At 45.8% G+C, this 18,288-nt stretch overlaps 1 protein-coding gene across 2 annotated transcripts in view; it reads left to right on the top strand.

Moving 5' to 3' along the window:
• Positions 1-18,288, top strand: part of RAB3GAP1 (RAB3 GTPase activating protein catalytic subunit 1) — a 1,600,561-nt gene that overhangs the window by 807,959 nt on the left and 774,314 nt on the right. For both annotated transcript variants that reach the window (XM_069616562.1, XM_069616561.1), the window contains exons 11-13: positions 5,933-6,006; positions 6,315-6,407; positions 6,953-7,122. In XM_069616562.1, the coding sequence (XP_069472663.1) occupies positions 5,933-6,006; positions 6,315-6,407; positions 6,953-7,122 (337 nt within the window). The remainder of the gene's footprint in view (positions 1-5,932; positions 6,007-6,314; positions 6,408-6,952; positions 7,123-18,288) is intronic.

Below are 18,288 nucleotides of genomic sequence, written 5' to 3'. Positions count from 1 at the left end.
TCAAATATTGAGACCATCTGTGACCCCGGCGCCAATTATGTTATTTTGAAGTTCTTTGGTGAATTGAAAACCAATGTGCTCCCACACATCTCAGCACCAAAGAGTGATTAAGGAGAGAGCACCTGCTGTAAATAGTTGGTATGATGCTGAGTGGCGGGAGGCCAAAAAGAGAATTGTGGCATGTGCCGGAGCTAAAGAGCTGATCGACATGCAAGAGCTTTGTCAGTTAAGGTCCAACTATAAAAAAAGTCCTACTGCTTAAGAAGAATGAGTATATGCAAGGCAAATGGAGAGCCCTGTTTGATGCTCTAGAATCGAAGAACAATAGGCAGTCCTGGCAATTGGTAACAGACGTTAACCTGAAGGGGGAGTGGATCCTTGATTGTTGTATTAGCGCTGACGATTGGTCCCAGCATTTTGCCAAATTATATGGTAGCTTGCACACTATGGATTCTTTTACCCCAATTGGCACCCATGATGATGCGTCAACTGTTGATCATTTACACATCAAATTAGAGGATGTGGTATGTTTAATTAGATCACAGAAGAGAGGCAAAACTGCAGTGCCTGATCTGATTCCAGGTGTCTTGTTTAGCAAAGAGATGGTTGTTTGGGGCCCTGTATTGTGTAGGGTGTTTAATGTCATTATTAGGCAAGGTATCATTCCTAATTCGTGGCGCAGAGCTACGATAATTCACCTGTACAAGAAAGGTAGTAGAAGTCTCCCGACGAACTACCACCCTATATCTCTTTTAGATAGTGCTGGTAAGCTTTTTGGTAAAATCATTCTTGCATATCTCCAGGACTGGGTCTATATAAGTGTAATCATTAGTGACCTTCAAGCGGGTTTTAGAAAGAACAGAGGCACTTTGGATCAATGTTTTATTCTTTATTTACTGGTACAGAAATATGCTGTTTTAAAGGGAATGAAATCATAGGCTGCCTTCCTTGATCTTCGTACTGCCTTTGATTCTTTTTTGAGGGAAACACTTCGGAATCTTTTGATCTTACGTAACGCCCCATTAGAGTGGGTTGAGATAATTAAGGTATTGTACTCCCAAAATAGTGCATCTATCCGCTATGACCTGAGGGGTGAGGAAACAAGTGCATTTGGGATTACAAAGGGGTTAAAACAGGGTTGTGCCCTGGCAATCATTTTGTTAAATTTGTACTTCCAAGAAATAATTGATGCACTGTTAGAGGGGTGCCGGGATTGCCCCAAGATGGCAGAGGACAAATACCTTGCATTATTCTATGCGGATAATGCGGTCGTTCTTGCAACAACGCCTCAAGGTCTGGATAAAGCTGTGAAAATCTTTGCATCCAAATGCAAGGATTTGCAATTGAGTTTGAGTATAGAAAAATCTAAGGTTCTTGTTTTCAAACCGCGCTTTTCTAAATCGAGGCAACTTGTGTTAAAGGTAGATGGAGTACAGCTCGACCAAGTTAAGCAATATTTGATTATCTTGGAGTAAGAATCCAGGAATCTTAAGGTTGGGTTGCCCAAGTGGTCCGTGCTGCTGCCACCTTAGAAAAATATTGTGGGTCAATTAAGGCCTTCCATGGTAGTCATGGGCGTGGTGCAATCTCCCCTGCCTTGGACATTTATTCCAGCGGCAGTGTATGGGGCGGAAATTTGGAGTCACGCCAACACTGCCAAACTTTCCATCAATGAACAAAAAATTCCTGAAAAAACAGGCTTTTCTCCCAATTAACGCTCCCTCTGCTTTTGTTTTATGGGACTTGTGCCATGCCCGTGGGTATGCAGGCTGGTCTTGAGCCAGTCCATTTTTGGATGAGATTATGGAAACAGGCAGGGTGGGAGATGCCCTGCAAGGCCTTGTGCCATCTCATGTCCTTGGATGGTGGGAAATCAATAGAGTGGCTTCGCCATGTAAAAATATCTCTTCACATCCTGGGAGGCACTAGTATATGTGATGCCCCACAGAATATGTGTAGCAACACAAAGATGGTAATTAAGGCACAGGCAGGACTAAAAGCGCATGATCAACTGAAGGCAGATGCGCTGATGTTTAAAATGGGCCCTTGTTATATCGAATGTGCTATGCGCAAGGATTATTTGGATACGATTCATCTGGCATTTGAAAAATCCTTGCATCTGCATCTGAGAATAGGTATTCTTCCTGTAGCTGATTTTGCGCTCTCTTTGAAAGGAAGGAAGAATGATCTGTGCTCCATGTATGGATTAGCAAAAGAGACTCTATAACATTTCTTGTTGTTTTGTGTAAAGACGGTGCATTTTAGATACAAATACCTGATTCCATTGATAAAGGAGGCAGGGATAAGAGACACTTGCGCAGCGATTCAGTTGCTAAGACACTTTTCATCCTACTGTAGTCTTTGCCACTGCTTGTTTTGTTCATAGGTCATGGCTGCTAAGAACAAAGTATATTTATCAACTAACTACTGTCTAATTTTAATCGAAACTAACTGCTAATTTGAGGTTATGAGAAATTCTTTTAAACATGTCTTTTATGGTCTTTCTTTTTCTTCTTTTCTTTCTAATCAAATGAATTATGATGTCATTTTAAAATGCATGTATTGACTTGAAGGTCTTTAAAACCGAATAAAAGTCTGAAAAAGAAAGACAAGATGATACCATAGCCCCCTATTCAGGGGTGGACTGGCCCATAGAGAAATCTGGAGATTTCCCTCTAGGCCTCTGCACCATCGGCCTCTTTTGTGTCATAACCTATTTTATTTTCAAATGTTCTCATATAAAAATAAATATCATAAAAGGGTTGGGCTTACTGAAAATGTGTAATATGGGGCCACTTTAAAATGTATTTCCAGGGCCTCGTTTGGTTCCCCGTCCACCTCTGGCCCTATTTGCTGGTAAAAAAAACTCTACAGGCCTCCCTGCCGTTCTCATTGTTTAACCTCCTCTATGGGTGTGAACCCAGAGATATTCTCGATATGCTAAGAGAAATGTGGGAAGATCAGGAAGAAGCCATATTGCCCCTATCCCAGGCCACCCAACGTATAAAAGAGCACAAGGCGGTAGTCTGATCTATAGTACATTCATATATTAGCAAATCCAAAGAACACCAAAAAGCCATCTATGACCGAAAGGCAGTTAGTTACCCATTGCTTTTCTATCAGTCAGAAGGTATTAGTGCTCCTTCCCACCTCGGAGCATAGGATGTTATCCCGTTGTCATGGACCCTATAAGTGTATTGAACAAACTGGACCCTGCAGTTATCATGTCTCACACAGATAGAGGGCTAACACTCAAATTTATCATATAAACCTTTTAAAAAATGTTAGGCAATATCCTGTTAAAACCCCTTATGTAGTGATGGCCAGTCTTCTAGCTGAATGTATTTCCTGCTGATCTCTCACCTGATAGAAGACATGGCATCCTCAATCTTTTAGAACAGTTTCCGGGCATCTTTGACGGTGAAGAGTAAACATATTTTACCACTATATCCGTTCACCTCCTGATAAGGTTGTTAATTGAAAACCTTATAGAATGCCTGAGGCTCTCAGAGAAATAGTCCGTCAGGAAGTGGAAAAGATGTTGGCTTCCGACATAATAGAACCATCACAGAGTACCTGGTCTTCGCCAAAGGTCGTAGTAGCTAAACTGCATCGATCGTGGCGGTTTTGTATCAACTTACAGAAGTTGAACACGCTATCCCAATTCAACATTTATCTCATGCCTAGGATAGATGACCTAATTGATCGACTGGGATATGCCATTTATCTCTCCACGATTGATCTAACCAAGGGCCATTGGCAGGTAAAAGTGAACCCATAAGACAGGTAGAAGACAGCTCTTTACACTCCTGTCGGTCTGTTTCAATTTAAAGTCCTAACGTTTGGTCTCCACGGGGCACCCGCAACCTTTCACAGACTAATAGATCAGATCCTCAACCCATTTTCCAGTTTTTGCAGAGCTTACTTAGATGAGATTGTCATTCATAGTAAAACTTGGGAAGCACACTTATTTCATCTTCATGAAGTTACCAGAGCACTAAGTAAAGCCGGTCTTACCGCTAACCTCAAAAGATTCCATCTTGCTCAGTCTGCCGTTAAGCAGTTATTTTTGGTCTTTTGTTGTAATCTGGCTAGTGCAGCAAACCGAAAAAGTCAGATTGGTGCAAGAAACCATGGTATCAAAAATTAACGGGACTTGAGAGCCTTTCTTGGCCTGGTAGGTTACTATAGGTGGTTTATACCGAATTATTCCTCCATCTCCTGTCTCACCGACAAGTTAAGAAACGCAGAGCCCATAAAACGTAAGGGAATGAAAATGATAAGGCCTGCTTTAACACTCTAAAACATATTCTTTGTAGTGAACCTGTTTTGAAGTTACCCAACTTTGCAAAAAAATGTATCCTGTGTTATACATAATTAGGAAGCTCTTCCCTCGAGAAAAATATTATGCTACAATCGAACTGGAGGCCATAAAGTTGGCTGTGGGGTACTTGAAGTACTATCTTTCCGGTCAGAAGTTCCAGTTAGTTACTGACCACTCCCCTCTCACATGGATGAGTCTCCGAAAAGATGGCAACCCCAGAATTATTTTCTGGTTTCTTGATCTCCAACCTTATTGCTTTCTCGTTGAACACTAGAAAGCTAATGTGGACTTTCTATCAATAAGACCGTTTTGCAAAATTGTAAGGACACGTTTTGCTTTATACGTTTCTCTGTCACGTTGAGTATGTCAAATTGTGATGTAACAATAACATTTCTTGTTTTTAATAGCTTAATTACTTCCCTGATTTTCCACTGGGAGATGGAGAAACCAGCAGCATACGGGGAAAGGAATGTGACAAATCTGTAGATGTTGTTCCATCTACCCAAGGGGGAGACCTTTCCCATGGTGCCAGGGCAGTGCGTCCACAGTACAATAGACCCCTTGGGGGTGGTACACAGGGGTAGGATCGCATGGAAGAGGAAGCAATTTATGGGATATGGGACGATCATCCCATGAGAACGTGGTAGAACTCCGCTTTAGTACACCTCCCTCCTTGCCCTTCCCCCAAATCCTGCCCTCTTTGCAACTAGTGCCAATATATTTTATTGTAAAGTCATCCAACCTAATATGTTAGACCTGACTAAGGCACCAGAGAACACAATTTGCTTTTCGCATAGTTCCAATGCAAGTACTGTAACAAAGAAGATCACTCCAGAGAATCGTAGTGAATGGTCTAGAACGATGGTGGTGTGTTTACACATATTCAGGGGCCAGACCAATTTCCTCTGTGACAGTGTACTGATTTATTTTCTCTCCAGTGGTGCTTTGCTCAAATTAAAGTGTCGGATGCTGTGGCCTTGTTGTTTCCTCTCCTGGCTCAGCGGCAAGCCTTGCTCCTGCTACAATGCCTGCCCCATCTGGCCACTGGGCACGTAGAGGCAACCTGATTGCTGCTGACTGTCCTGGACATGCAGCCAGTGCTTACAGGATAACACATCTTTGCAGCCTGCCGAGGGGGACCCCCAATCATTAAATTAACTTAAATATTAAAAACCTAGTGGGTTTGTCTTTATCCCTTCCTTCTATTCTCCCCTATTGGTGTTACTATGTGTATATGTAACCTCTGCTTAACAAGGCCCCATGTGGGCTGGGGGTTACAATCTTTCTATTCGCCTTTCAACCGTCCTAACAGACTAGATTATGTTGCATGTTCTTCTACAAATGTCTCTAGGCTTTGAATTCTCAATCGGTTCCTTTATAGAAATAAGCTTCTCATGACTGACTGGTCAAAACTATCAAGCTACTCTGCTTTGGCTTAAACCCAGCTTGAACCAGCAACAAGACCGCAACTAGAAAGAACCTTACAAATTATATTATGTCATTGTTTGTTATTCCATCTGGTGTGTAGTTTAACAAAAATGTATCATTGCTTTAAGTTAACTGGCTTGTATGGAAATGACAACTAATTTTCATTTTTTTGTGATTTAGTGATCTAGATCCTGTTCAAGCACCCCATTGGTCTGTCAGACTCAGAAAAGCCGATAATCAACAATGCTTGTTAGGTAAAAATTGTAGTTCTTGGTTTTCATATATGCACTTTTCTGACAATAACTACCCAAGAGCAGAGCCTCCAACACACGTTCTGGAAGAGATTTTCTCACTTCGAATGTTTTCATGCCTTCATAGACCCATGTGTGGTGGTGGAAAAAAAATGTGATCCAGCAAAGGGAAATATTTGTTGGGATACCTTTTTTATACTGACTTGACCACCAAAATATTCTGTGTGGAAAGAACTGTGAGCCAGTTGTGAGAATGTTCTCTTCTAATTTGTGGCTGTGTTAGAATAAAACATTGACTGATCTTCTTTCAGGCGATTTCCTTACTGAATTTTTCAAGCTTTGCCGTCGGAAAGAATCGACTGATGAAATACTGGGACGGTCAGCTTTTGAAGAGAATGGAAAAGGTGGGACCTGATTTCATTAGGCTGTTTGCGTCTATCATTTAAAGACAACTTTACAAACCTCTGCATGCACTTCACCAGTAGGATAACTCGGATTTAATGCTCCTGCTATAAAGAGATATATGTGGAACCTGATTGCCACTGTGAGTCTTGAGTGGTCCGAGTCATCTTTGCATCCTTCAGAGGTCAATACAATTAGTACAATTTATTTTGGAAATAGTAGCATGTTATTAGGGTCAAGAGGCAATTCAGTTTGCTTTATAATTTCTCTAATCATGCATTACATTTGATTTCTTTTACTATGCTGAAAAGCTTGCTGTCACCAGGGCACCAAATGTACAATTTTTGTCAACTGTAAGAAACTTTTCTTTGTATCTCTTTTAATTCCAATATCTTTTTTTCATTTATATCTTGTGTTGTGTAACTTACTGGATGACAACACAGCTCCAGAGTAGCAGTGTCAGTCGAAGTAGTTATTTCTTAAACTGAGATATGTTTTCACGTTTGTGGGACTTTTTTATGACCAACATTTATTTTATTTTTCATAGATGCGGTTGATATAAGCCATGCTTTGTCTAAGTTGACTGAGCCAGCTCCTGTTCCAATACACAAGCTATCGGTTACAAATATGGTTCACAGTGCAAAGAAAAAGATTCGCAAACACAGAGGGGCCGAAGAGTCACCATTAAACAATGACGTCCTCAATGCGATTTTATTGGTAAGGTTGCATGTTAGTTTGTGCACACAGGTGTGCATGTTACCATTGTTAACACAGTACTACTTTGATATTCAGTCTTAGTAAATATTTAATTGAGTGTACTGCAGACCATGGCAAGAGTATTGTCATTGGTTGGTCGTTACATTCGAACCAATCTTGGTACGTTCCGATTGTTGATGTTTTTCGTTCTTCGTGGGGTTGCCTTTGAGATCATTGATTACTTCTTGCGGGTGGGGGATGTTTCTGCCAATCTCAACGGTCTGTGGCATTGACTAATTCTTATTTTCATTTTTATTGCACCTCTCTTACAAGATTTTGTTTTCTTCCTACTAAATAGATTTGGTTTCACTTCAAAACAGGCTGCACCCTAGATTGGCTTGTAGAATGCAACACCAACATCAAGATCCTCCCTAATTCACCATGTCCATGGTCAGGCCATAACGTGATCTCCTTCTCAATCCCTTTATGCAGTCCTACACAGGCGGCACCGCTTTTACCAGCCACTTTCACAAGACCTGCCCGGAACATCACACCGGCCAACATGCTCTCACTCCGGAAGCCTCTCAGACTTCCAACCATCGTCTAATGAAACTACAGCAATGGTAGACTTCTACAACCATTCACTCCTTCCAGCCATTGATAAAGTGGCCCACCCCTAATCTCGAAACTATTTGCTCCACCAAACGAGCAGCTGAGGTGATCTGGAAAAAGGATCCCTCAGTCAATAACAAAAAATACTTTACCACCCTACTCAGAACACATAAACGGGCTATACTCCAAGCCAAAAAGGTATCCTTCAATGAGAGAATTGACAATTGTCAATTGCCCAGTCGGGCACTTGTGAGAAATATTGTGTGAACTCGAGACACCAGTTGCCCCGCCAGACAGCTGCCTCAAAGACAGCACCTGGTGTGCAAATATCCAGAATGCACTACTGGACAAAATCTCCTCAATCCAAACAAACCTTTCAGCAAAACAAAACAAATATGGCCAGCGGAACACCTCTAACTCAAACCCCAGTGTCACCTGACTATGCCACCCATCTGTTTGAATTCACCAGGTATCACACCTTGAAGTAACTAAAATCATCAAAGGCCTAAAACCTTCCAAATGCCAAGGCAATATTTGTCCTGCCTCTGTCATCAAAAACTGCGTGGTGGAGCTATCCCCTTTCATTGCCTCACGTATCAATACTTCATTTACCACTGACACTGTGCCTACCAACCTAAGACGCGTGGGTCCTCCCGCTCCTCAAGAAGCCGACACTGGACCCGAACATCCCTACCAACTATCGCCTCATCACAACTGTCCCCTTCTTAATCAAAATTCTGGATAGAGCTGCATGCTTGCAGATTCAAAAGCACCTTGAAACCTACAATCTTGTTTGGTTTTCACCAAGTCCAGGTCATGGAACGGAAACTGCACTTCTAGACCTAAAAATACAGATGGATGAACTTAAAGGCAAACTTGCCCTCCTCCTCCTCCTCCTATTCCTGCTTGACCTCTCGTCCCTTCCACCTGGTGGATCACAAAATCCTTTTCCATCTGTGAGAAAACTTAAGGTGTCTCAACCACTAGTTCCCGGAGATCTGTCACTCAGGTGGCCAGGACATGGCCATCTCTATTGGATCCAGTTCCTGGGGGTGGACCAGTGTGAGAGGATCACCTGGATGGGGGGCGGGGGGGTCTTTGGGGAGTGGAAGTGGGACACTGAAGGGTGAGACGCAGTTTCCCCTTCCTTATGACACCTTTTCCCCATCCATCCCAGTAGGCTACTTAGAAACTCTACCTTCTGACCCCCTTTTCCAACACGAACACTTTCTCACACCGTGAATGACAACAGACTAATACCAGAGCCGTTTACCTGCTATGTCCCAACACAAGGGTCAGGCAATTGCAGACAACTACACACACCTGCCTGCCTTTCCCTTCCCCACTGGGATAAAAGTCAGAGCACAAGTGCACACTCTGAGCAAGGCCGAACACACAAGGAATCAGCTATTCCAGGACAGCAGTTCAAACGGAGGAGAAAGGCGGCGAGACCTGAATGGACATCAAGAAGGGAGTTACCCTTGCCCTTATCAACCCAGACCCGTGAAGCCTCCAACAAAAGAAGCAGAAGACCGGGAATCACAGCTGACGAATGGTGTGACGGATGTCAGTGGTACATGGAACCCTCCCGCACTGATAGCCAGAGCGGGGGAAACGTGGTTGCCGTTGTGGTACCATCCTTGACTCCAGCGGCAAAAGAAAACGCCAATGAGTTCAGCACAACCGGTGAGTCAGAAGAACTGATAGTGGCCCTGACTATGTTAGACTCAAGGTTGCAGTGGCAAGATTAAGAAGATTAAGAGACACAGGTCTTTGTGAACGAACTTGGTACCAGAGATGGAGTGGTCCGGTGCCACGTGGGCGCTCATTCGAATGTCTCTGGCTGGTACCCCTCTCCTCAACAAGGAAAGTATTGAATTGGAAAATAGTAAAACTACAAGTACCAAGAGGCCATACAGAAGTCCGGCGTAAGGTGTCAAGGTGGTCATAAAAGGGTCAAGCCAAACCCCTTGTACAATCAAAAGTCCTTGACACGTTGTAGAAATTGTGACCTGTGCAAAGTGTGAACCCGACTGAGCAAATTGTGAAACTGGCTTTTGCACCCAGCCCAGGGAAACGCTGTACGAACTGTGATATTTGAAAGCATGCACTTGCCAAAGAATAACAGTGACCCAGCGAGACGCGATTGCCCATCGGAAGCCTCTGTTTCATTTGACGAGCACTTCGAGAGGCTAACGCTGAAAGTGGAGGAACGGAGCCCGGCTGAGGGGGTTCCAAGGCTGGAGAATAATCATCCTACGTGAGGTTTAACAGAAGGAACTTTTGTTTTGTAATTTTTGACATATCAGGCCCTCTGAAGCAAGAGACCTTGCATGAGAAGAGACTTGGGCACATAAGGACCTGATGAAAGGAACTGTGAGCTTGTGCCAGAGAAGCCCAGGTGTGTGCTGTGCTCAAGAGTCACACCGTGTCCCCTGCTAGAAAATGTGGTAAAGAGAGACCCCTGCCATAACATCCCGATTTATCATTTTGTGAACACTTCTTTCTTTTCTTGTGAAACATGACCCCACACTATTTTGTAGCATAGCGGTAAGGATTGGCAATGTTTTATTTTAGTATAGGCCCTTTTTATTTGACTAGACTCCACTAGGACTGTATTATTATTTGATGGTCGTAGCTTGCTCCCGTCTTAGATTTAGGGTTAGATTCGGTGTTTATCTCACCTATTTTACAGTTTAATAAACACCCTTGAACTGTGATCACTTGTGTCTGTCTTACTGCGATGCCATGCTCTCCTTACACATCATCTTGCCTCAGCAGCCCATTTCTCACCCACAGCAATTACCTGGATTGAATCCGTGCTGTCCAAATGAACAATGAGAGTCTTCTCACCATCAGCCTCCCCAGCCCTAGTTTCGTGTGGTGTCCCCCAAGGCCCCTGCGTCTCACCCAGGCTATACACCATCTTTACAAAAGCCCTCTTCAACCTCCTAGACTGTTTGGGTATCTCCTACACGAACTACGCGGACGATACCCAAATCCTTCGTCCCTTCTCAGGTAACTACAATACTGATTCCAACTCTCTGAACACAATTTTCTAATGCCTCCAAGCCTGGATGGCCCTCTCTGATGCTAGAAATGCATTGGAGGAGCATGGCCTCCATGTCTCTGTCCTGTAGTCCCTTATCCTGTATGTTCTGTTTTGTTTTCTGCCCAGGAGTCCATGTGGGACACCTGGCAGTGCAGCTCTTCCCCTTTTTTGGGGGAAGACTGAAATGTTTTGGCTATTTCTCCTCTGTGAAAGCTAGTGAGCTAAAGAATCTGGGTAAGACTCTCGTAACCAGGACTAACATCTGCTAGAGAGACTCCCAGGACCCCCCTTGTTAATTTGCATGAAGTACTATTCTGCCATTGTTTAACCTAACTTGTCTTCTTTCCTATGTCTGATGTTGATTCACATTGCTATTTGACTTGTATGCCAGTGAAACTGTCAGCAGTTGGCGCATTTTAAAGGAGTCAAGAGTTAACTGTGGTACCACATAGATATTGTAAATATTTACCATATTAGAATTGCCAAACCACAAAGTGTGTTATTTAGTTTGTGTGTGTATATATATATATATATATATATATATGAACTGTGTTAACACATAACATAGTGTGTGGACATCATTCCTTTGTGGGGGCTTGGGGACTACCCTGTACTTAAGAACCAGCCTTAAGGCTTGGTTGTTCGTCCATTGCTACCATATAGGGAACCTTGGCTGGGAGTGTAGATTATCCCCCACCAGTCTTTACACTGGTGGCAGCGGTGGGATGTTAATGGTTTTATGAGTCAGTGTGTAACCTTGCCACTTGCAAAATATCCACACTTTGTTAATTTGAGGTTTAGTTTTGTAAACTACATTGCAAACAATGGAATCCATTGCAAATGGTAAATTGACTAGGATGAGCTTAGAGGCTCTCCAAAGTGCTTGTGAAGCCATGGGGTTCGACTTTGAAGATAAGTTTAGGGCTGAGCTGATAGCTGCCCTGGTAGATTACCCAACTGATTGTGGTGCTCTTGATGAAGGGGGGGGGGTGCAACCATTGAGGACCCTATCCATGGGGTTGTTACTGTATCTGTTTCTGGAAGTGCCACCTCTACTACTGCCTCTATTCCAAAACCCGGCACTGTTTCATCACGGAATTCCTTGGAACTTGAATTATTGAGGATGAAATTGGCCTTTGCATATAAAAAGTTGGAAACAAGCTGAACTTAAGAAAGAGGAGTTGGCACAACACATGATACTCAAAGATAGGGATACTAAATGTCAAAGAATCCAGTTAAAGAAAGCTAGAGTGGATACTTCAGCCAAACCAGTTGAAATTGTCAGGTCCCCTGCCACCAAGTTTATGAAAGATTTGGTTGGTGTATATGTGGAGGGTTCTGATATCCTCCAACGGGTTGAAGCGTTTGTAATGGCTTGTGGAATCCATGATGTTAAGAGATTGGGCTAAGTGTTTATTAAGTTGAGTGCCTCAGACTGGTTATGACTGTATGGTGAAACTGAGTGTGGAAGAAAGGGGTCAGTATGAATGCATGAAATCTGCTGTGATTGCCAAGTTTGGCAAGACACCCACCCAATACTTTAAAAGGTTCAGGGAATACAAGAAAAGAGAGAATGTGTCTTGGTTTGACTTGGTGAGTGCTGCGCATATGAACATGATGGGGTGGATTGATGGATACAAGGTGAAAACATTTGTTGAATTGTCCCATCTTTTGTTTTGTTTTTTGAGCATTTTTCTGAAGCCTGTTCACCAGAGCTGCGTCAGTATGTTGCTGACCAGAACATTTTGGATCCCTTTAAGATGGCCAGGCTGGCTGACAAGTCAGTCTCCCACCGGCCTCTCGGAAGTCTGGTAGTCATAAAAGCATTCCCAGTTGAGTAAACCTAAACCTTCCTCTCCTAAGAACCAGACATCTAGTGGGGATAAGTTTTATGGGGGTGGGAGTAAGAGTAGTGGTTCTCCTGCTGTAAAACAGGCTCCCAGTGGATCCAGTACCGTACCTCGCATTCCTGGCACTTGTTGGCACTGTGGGGCTCTGGGCCACAAGAAGGCTGATCCCAAGTATAAAGGTAAGGCACTTGAGTCCAGGCTGTCTGCCTGACCTAGCCTTGCATCATGCCTGAGGTGGAGGCTACTGTCCTCCCCTCTAAAGGAATAACATTTGGTGCTACTACATAGATTTCCCTAGTGTCCCTAGGGACATGTGACCAGTACGCAGAAGTACTTGCTACAATCCCACAGAACCCACGCATAATTTTGAGAAGTGTCCTCCTGAATGGCCAGACTTCTACTGGTTTGATAGACACTGGGTTATGTATGACGGTGGTGGACAGGACCCTGCTCATGCGAGATGACTATGTAGGTGCTCCTCTGAGAACTACCAGGTTAGCTGGTGGGCCTCCCAAATTATCTCCTGTTGCCCTAGTCACCACCACAATTGCAGACAAGATGGCAAAGCTTCCCGTCCTGGTTCAAGCCAATGTACCTGCCATGATTTTGTTGGGGAATGATCTAGTAGAGTTGGGGTTGATCTCTGATGGACTACCCCCGACTGCTGCTGCAGTCACTAGGTCTCAGGTCGCACCAGGTCTGACTGCTAGTCAGGTACCCAAGCCAAAGGGGAAACACAAGGCAAGATGGAAGAACAAGGGGGCCACCTCTGTGAAGGGGGCTCCTTCACATCCTGCTGCTTCAGCAGCACCCACTGGGATTCAGGCTCCGGATGGGCTGGGTCCAGTGGTAACCCGAGACTCAACTCCTGAGGGAGAGGAGCCAGAAGACCCTCCTGTGGGAGAGGTGCTCAACCCAGAGGATCGCCCTGACCTTTAAACTTGCTGGCTGAAGGGGGGCCCTCTAGGGGAGACTTCTGCAAGGGTCAGAGAGAGTACCACACTCTTGAGGGTCTAAGAAAACGGGCCCAGGCACAGGGTGAAGTGCCTAGGTCTTTCAAAATCTATTGGGAGCGTGAGCTCCTTTTTTAGTGAGCCCTCTAAGCCTGAACCTGGTGCCCTCTAGAGGTTGGTGGTACCCCAGGTTTACAGGCCCTTCCTGTTGCAGTTGGCGCATGAGGTGCCTTAGCTCATCATCTTGGGACCAAGAAGACTAAGCAAAGGCTCTCTGCACATTTCTACTGGTCATGAATGGGAGTAGCGATGGATTTCCACTGCCCTGTCCCACTTGTCAGTTGTCTGGCAAGACTGGAGGCAGTGTCATTGCCCCACTGCAGCCGTTGCAAGTGGTTGGCACACCATTTGAGAGGGTTGGCATAGACATTGTCGGTCCCCTAGACCCTCCCACATCAGAGGACACTGGATCATGCCACCAGATACCCTGAGGCTATACCCCTTTGGACCATTACTGCCAAGGTGGTTGCCAGGGCTCTCCTGAGCATTTTTACCAGAGTTAGATTCCCTTAAGAGCTTGTCTCTGACAGAGAATCCAACTTCATGTCTAGTTACATGCAAGCGGAGTACCATATAGGTTCTCCACCTCCTACCATCCCCAGACCAAAGTTCTGGTTGAGAGATTTAATAAAACTCTCAAGGGCATGCTGGGTGCTTTTTAAGAGCCCCTAAGGAGGAAATGGGATCTCCTCCTACCATGCCTGCTGTTCTCCTATATAGAAGTGCCTCAAGAGGGTGATTTCAGCCCCTTTGATCTTCTCTTTGGACATCCTGTAAGGGGGCCCCTTGCCGTAGAGAAGGTTTGGAAGCCACCCCTCCAGGTCCTGCCAAGCAAGTGGGGACTATGTGTTAAGCCTCAGATGGAGGATGGCACAGATGATGGGCCATGTGACCTCGAATCTCAGGGCAAGCCAAGAATTGAACAAGTACTGGCATGACCTTAAGGCCTTACAAGTGGCTTGGACTCCAGGACAGGAGATCCTTGTGATAGAGCCTACCAAGCCTAGAGCTTTGGCAGATAAGTGGACTGGCCCCTTCAGGATAATCTCCAAGAAGTCAACTATATGGTTGACATGGGAGTCTCTGGGGTAGCCCCTCAAGTATTCCATGTTAACAGCCTCAAGCCAATCCACAGAAGAGGAGGTCTCATATCTTCTGCTCTGCTAGCATCAGAGCAAGAGGAGGATGAGAGTGAGTCCCGCCCCGATTTGCTGCAACCCTCAGGATGGCTCAGTGGAGGGAGTACATCTCTCTCCAGAACTGACACCAGATCAGCAGAGGGCCTGCAAGGCTTTGCTCCAGAAGTATGCCCCTCTGTTCTCACTGAAACCAGGCCTCACCCCATGGTGCTGGCACGAAATTGACACTGGTGACAGTGTACCTGTCAAAAGCAGGTGCTATCGGATGTGAGATATTGTGAAGAACCACATCCAGGCTGAGGTCGCCAAGAGGTTGGATCTATGTGTAATTGAACCCTCAACCAGTCCCATGTCCAGTCCAGTGGTCCTTGTCCCCAAGGCAAGTTCCCAGGCAGGTACCAAGGATTGCCAGTTCTGTGTGGACTACAGAGGGGTCAATGCCGTCAACAAAACTGACGCGCACCCGATTGCCCAGGGCGGATGAGCTGGTGGTCACCATAGGTGCTGCCTAATCTGTGAGCACCTTTGACCTTACCTCTGGCTATTGGCAAATAGCTCTGACGGATCATGCCAAGGAAAAGACTGTGTTCTCAACCCCTGAGGGCCTCTACCAGTTTAGAGTCATGCCTTTTGGTTGAAGAATGCAACTGCCACCTTTCAAAGATTAGTCAACCATGCACTCAGTGGGCTGGAGGCCTTTTGTGTGGCCTACCTAGATGACATTGCTGTCTACAGTTCCACCTGGGAAGAGCATTTCACTCACTCGGATAACGTGTTGCAGGCCTTGTGAAGGGATAACGTCACTATCAAGGCCACCAAGTGCCAGATAGCTCAGGGGACAGTCACTTACCTTTTTATCATTATGTAGGAGGGGGTTGAATCCAACCTCTCCCCAGTAAAGTACAGGATGTACATGACTGGGAGTTTCCCACTACTCAAACCCAGGTGAGATCCTTTTTGGGACTCACTGGGTATTACCTTAACTTCATGGCGGACTATGGAACCATAGCTGCCCCTCTGACAGCTCTGGCGTCGCCCAAACAACCGAGGAAGGGTAATTGGACGGAAAACTGTCAGAGGGCCTTTATTGGCTCGAAGGAAAGTCTGTGTAGGGCACCAGTGTTGTGCGCCTGACTACAGACAACCCTTTATTGTTAAAACTGATGCCTGTGACAACAGAATTGGAGTTGTCTTGTCCCAGTTAGATGACAAAAGGAGGGAACATCCTATCATATTCATCAGTAGGCAACTCAAAGGTAGAGAATTTAGGTGGGCTACTGTTGAAAATAAATGTTTCAGTATAGTTTTGAGCCTTAGGCGTTTTAGGCCCTACCTCATGGGGTCTTCTACCTTCAAGGTCCAAACAGACCATAAACCCCTAAAATGGCTTATGCAGATGAAGGGTGAAAACCTGAAACTGCTCACGTGGTCCATTAGCCTGCAAGGGCTAGACTTCACTATTGAGCATAGACCAGGGAAGGGTCATGATACTGCAGATGGCCTTTCCAGAAGGTATGCTGACCATCTGGATGAGGGTGTCAATCTTGTGGGAGATTAGACCACCCTAACCTCGGTCTGGGGGGGGTGACTGTGATGCTGGAATGCATTGGAGGGACAGGCCCTCCTTGTCCTGTACTCCCTTATCATGTTTGTTCTGTGTTGTTTTCTGCACAGGAGTCCATGTGAGACTCCTGGCAGTGAAGCTCTTACCCTTTATTGGTTGTGGTGAACAGAGACCCTTGGGATGCCCTTCTGGCACCCATGGGTGGGGTTACAACCCTGTACCTCTAGTGTATGTTTTTGGGCACCTGTGTGTGGCCCACAAAGCAGGTTTGTTAGGGGGAATTCTCAGAAATGTGCTAATTCCTCACTACCTTAGAGACCCCAGCAACTTTGCTGGATTGTGAGGACTTGATTTTTTAACCAAGCAAGAGTGAGACCCTTTTTCCCACTCTCTCATGTAATTTTAATGTGATTTTGAACTCTGATTCTCTTTTGGTTGTGGAGTCTGACAATCTCCATAGGCATCATCTTTTACATTGGGCCTCATTACGACCCTGGCGCTAAGTGTTTAACGGCGCCGTAAAAGGTTGCGGTGCCATTAAACACTTAGCACCTTACTACGAGGTCCCTTTGCGGGACCGACCTTAACAGTTGGTCTAGACCAGCCGTTAAAGTAGGGACCCGCAAAGGGACCTTGGTGCTAAGTACAGTGCCGTACTTGGCGCCTTCCCCATTCCCATAGAGCCCTATGGGGCGAAAATGGGAATGGGGAAGGACCATGGTTCAATGGGGAATTACCGCCCCACCAACCTTGGAATGGGGTGGTAATTCCCCATTGAACCATGGCGGACCCGTTACAACACCGGCACCAACCATGGTGCTAATAGCGCCATGGTTTAGCGCCAGTGTTGTAATGAGGGCCATTCTCCAGCATGGGGTCTGGCATGGATTCACATGCTCATGAATATTCCCTGTCGTCAGGCTGGGAATCCTCGGTAAAGAAAAAATCAGTATCAGTTTCGTTTCATGATCTGTCTTTCTTAGTAGTAACCAATCACTGATCTCTGGGTCATACTGCCCCCAGCCAATGACTGCCCTCTCCCTAAGCCCCGCCACTGGCAGCCATCCTCAGATTTTTACCGCACGCTCAAGTGTTGGGAGTCCTTGTGTTTAGCTCTCGAGTTTTTTACTGCGTTTTCACGCTTTTTCAGGAGATTTTCTAATTTTTTCGGTTTAATCGAGCCTCAAGCTCCACCGTTTCTACTTCGGATAGCGAGGACCCGTTTCGGAATTCTTCTATGCCCCTCAAGGGTGAAGTTTTCGTCGAGTTTACACTTCTTGGAGGATTCCGGAAGATCTGCGGCCTACCTCAACGGACATGGCCCAGGACAAAGGGAGCTCGACTCCCGGATCCAAGCTGTTCAGGAACTACCCTGGATGCGGATTATATAACGTTTTCAAGGAGGACGAGCATTCACAATGTCTCTACTGCCTCCATGGGGACAAGACGCACGTGGAGAAGGACTGTGCGTTCTGCAAGACCCTTTCGGAACGGACCAAACAAGATCGTCGTTCCCGCCTCGCCACCTACTGGAGAAGGGCACAGCAAGTGAGAAGGCGAAGAAGAAGGCTGAGCTGGCTTCTAAGTCCTTTGAGGGCGCCCCGGCGACAGGGGCCCAACAGAAGGCCAAGCACCTCGAGTCCGCGGGCTCCGGGAGCGCCGAAAGGTCGGGCTCTTTGGTTGCCAAGCAGGGCTACTTCCCCGGCACGTTCGACCACGAGCCAGCGCTCTGGTTCGGGGAATAGGAAATCCGAGAACCCGCGTAGGCCGCTGGAGGGGACTCGGTCAATCTCAAAGGGGGAGCGAGGCGTTAACCCTCCCCCCAAGGCGAAGGCCCAGGACGCACCTAAGGTGGTGAGGGCCTTGATCCACCCGGCTAAGGCCTCTACCGAAGTGGTCTCTGCGACCCTGGCGGAGCCGGCTGAGACTACGCCAATGGAAACGGCCTCTGGGCCCA

The sequence above is a fragment of the Ambystoma mexicanum genome, chromosome 9, assembly GCF_040938575.1.
Source record: "Ambystoma mexicanum isolate Mex_15411 chromosome 9, UKY_AmexF1_1, whole genome shotgun sequence".
NCBI classification, from domain to species: Eukaryota; Metazoa; Chordata; class Amphibia; order Caudata; family Ambystomatidae; genus Ambystoma; species Ambystoma mexicanum.
The sequence above is the reverse complement of the archived record's forward strand: the minus strand, read 5'-3'. Positions and strand labels throughout refer to the sequence as shown.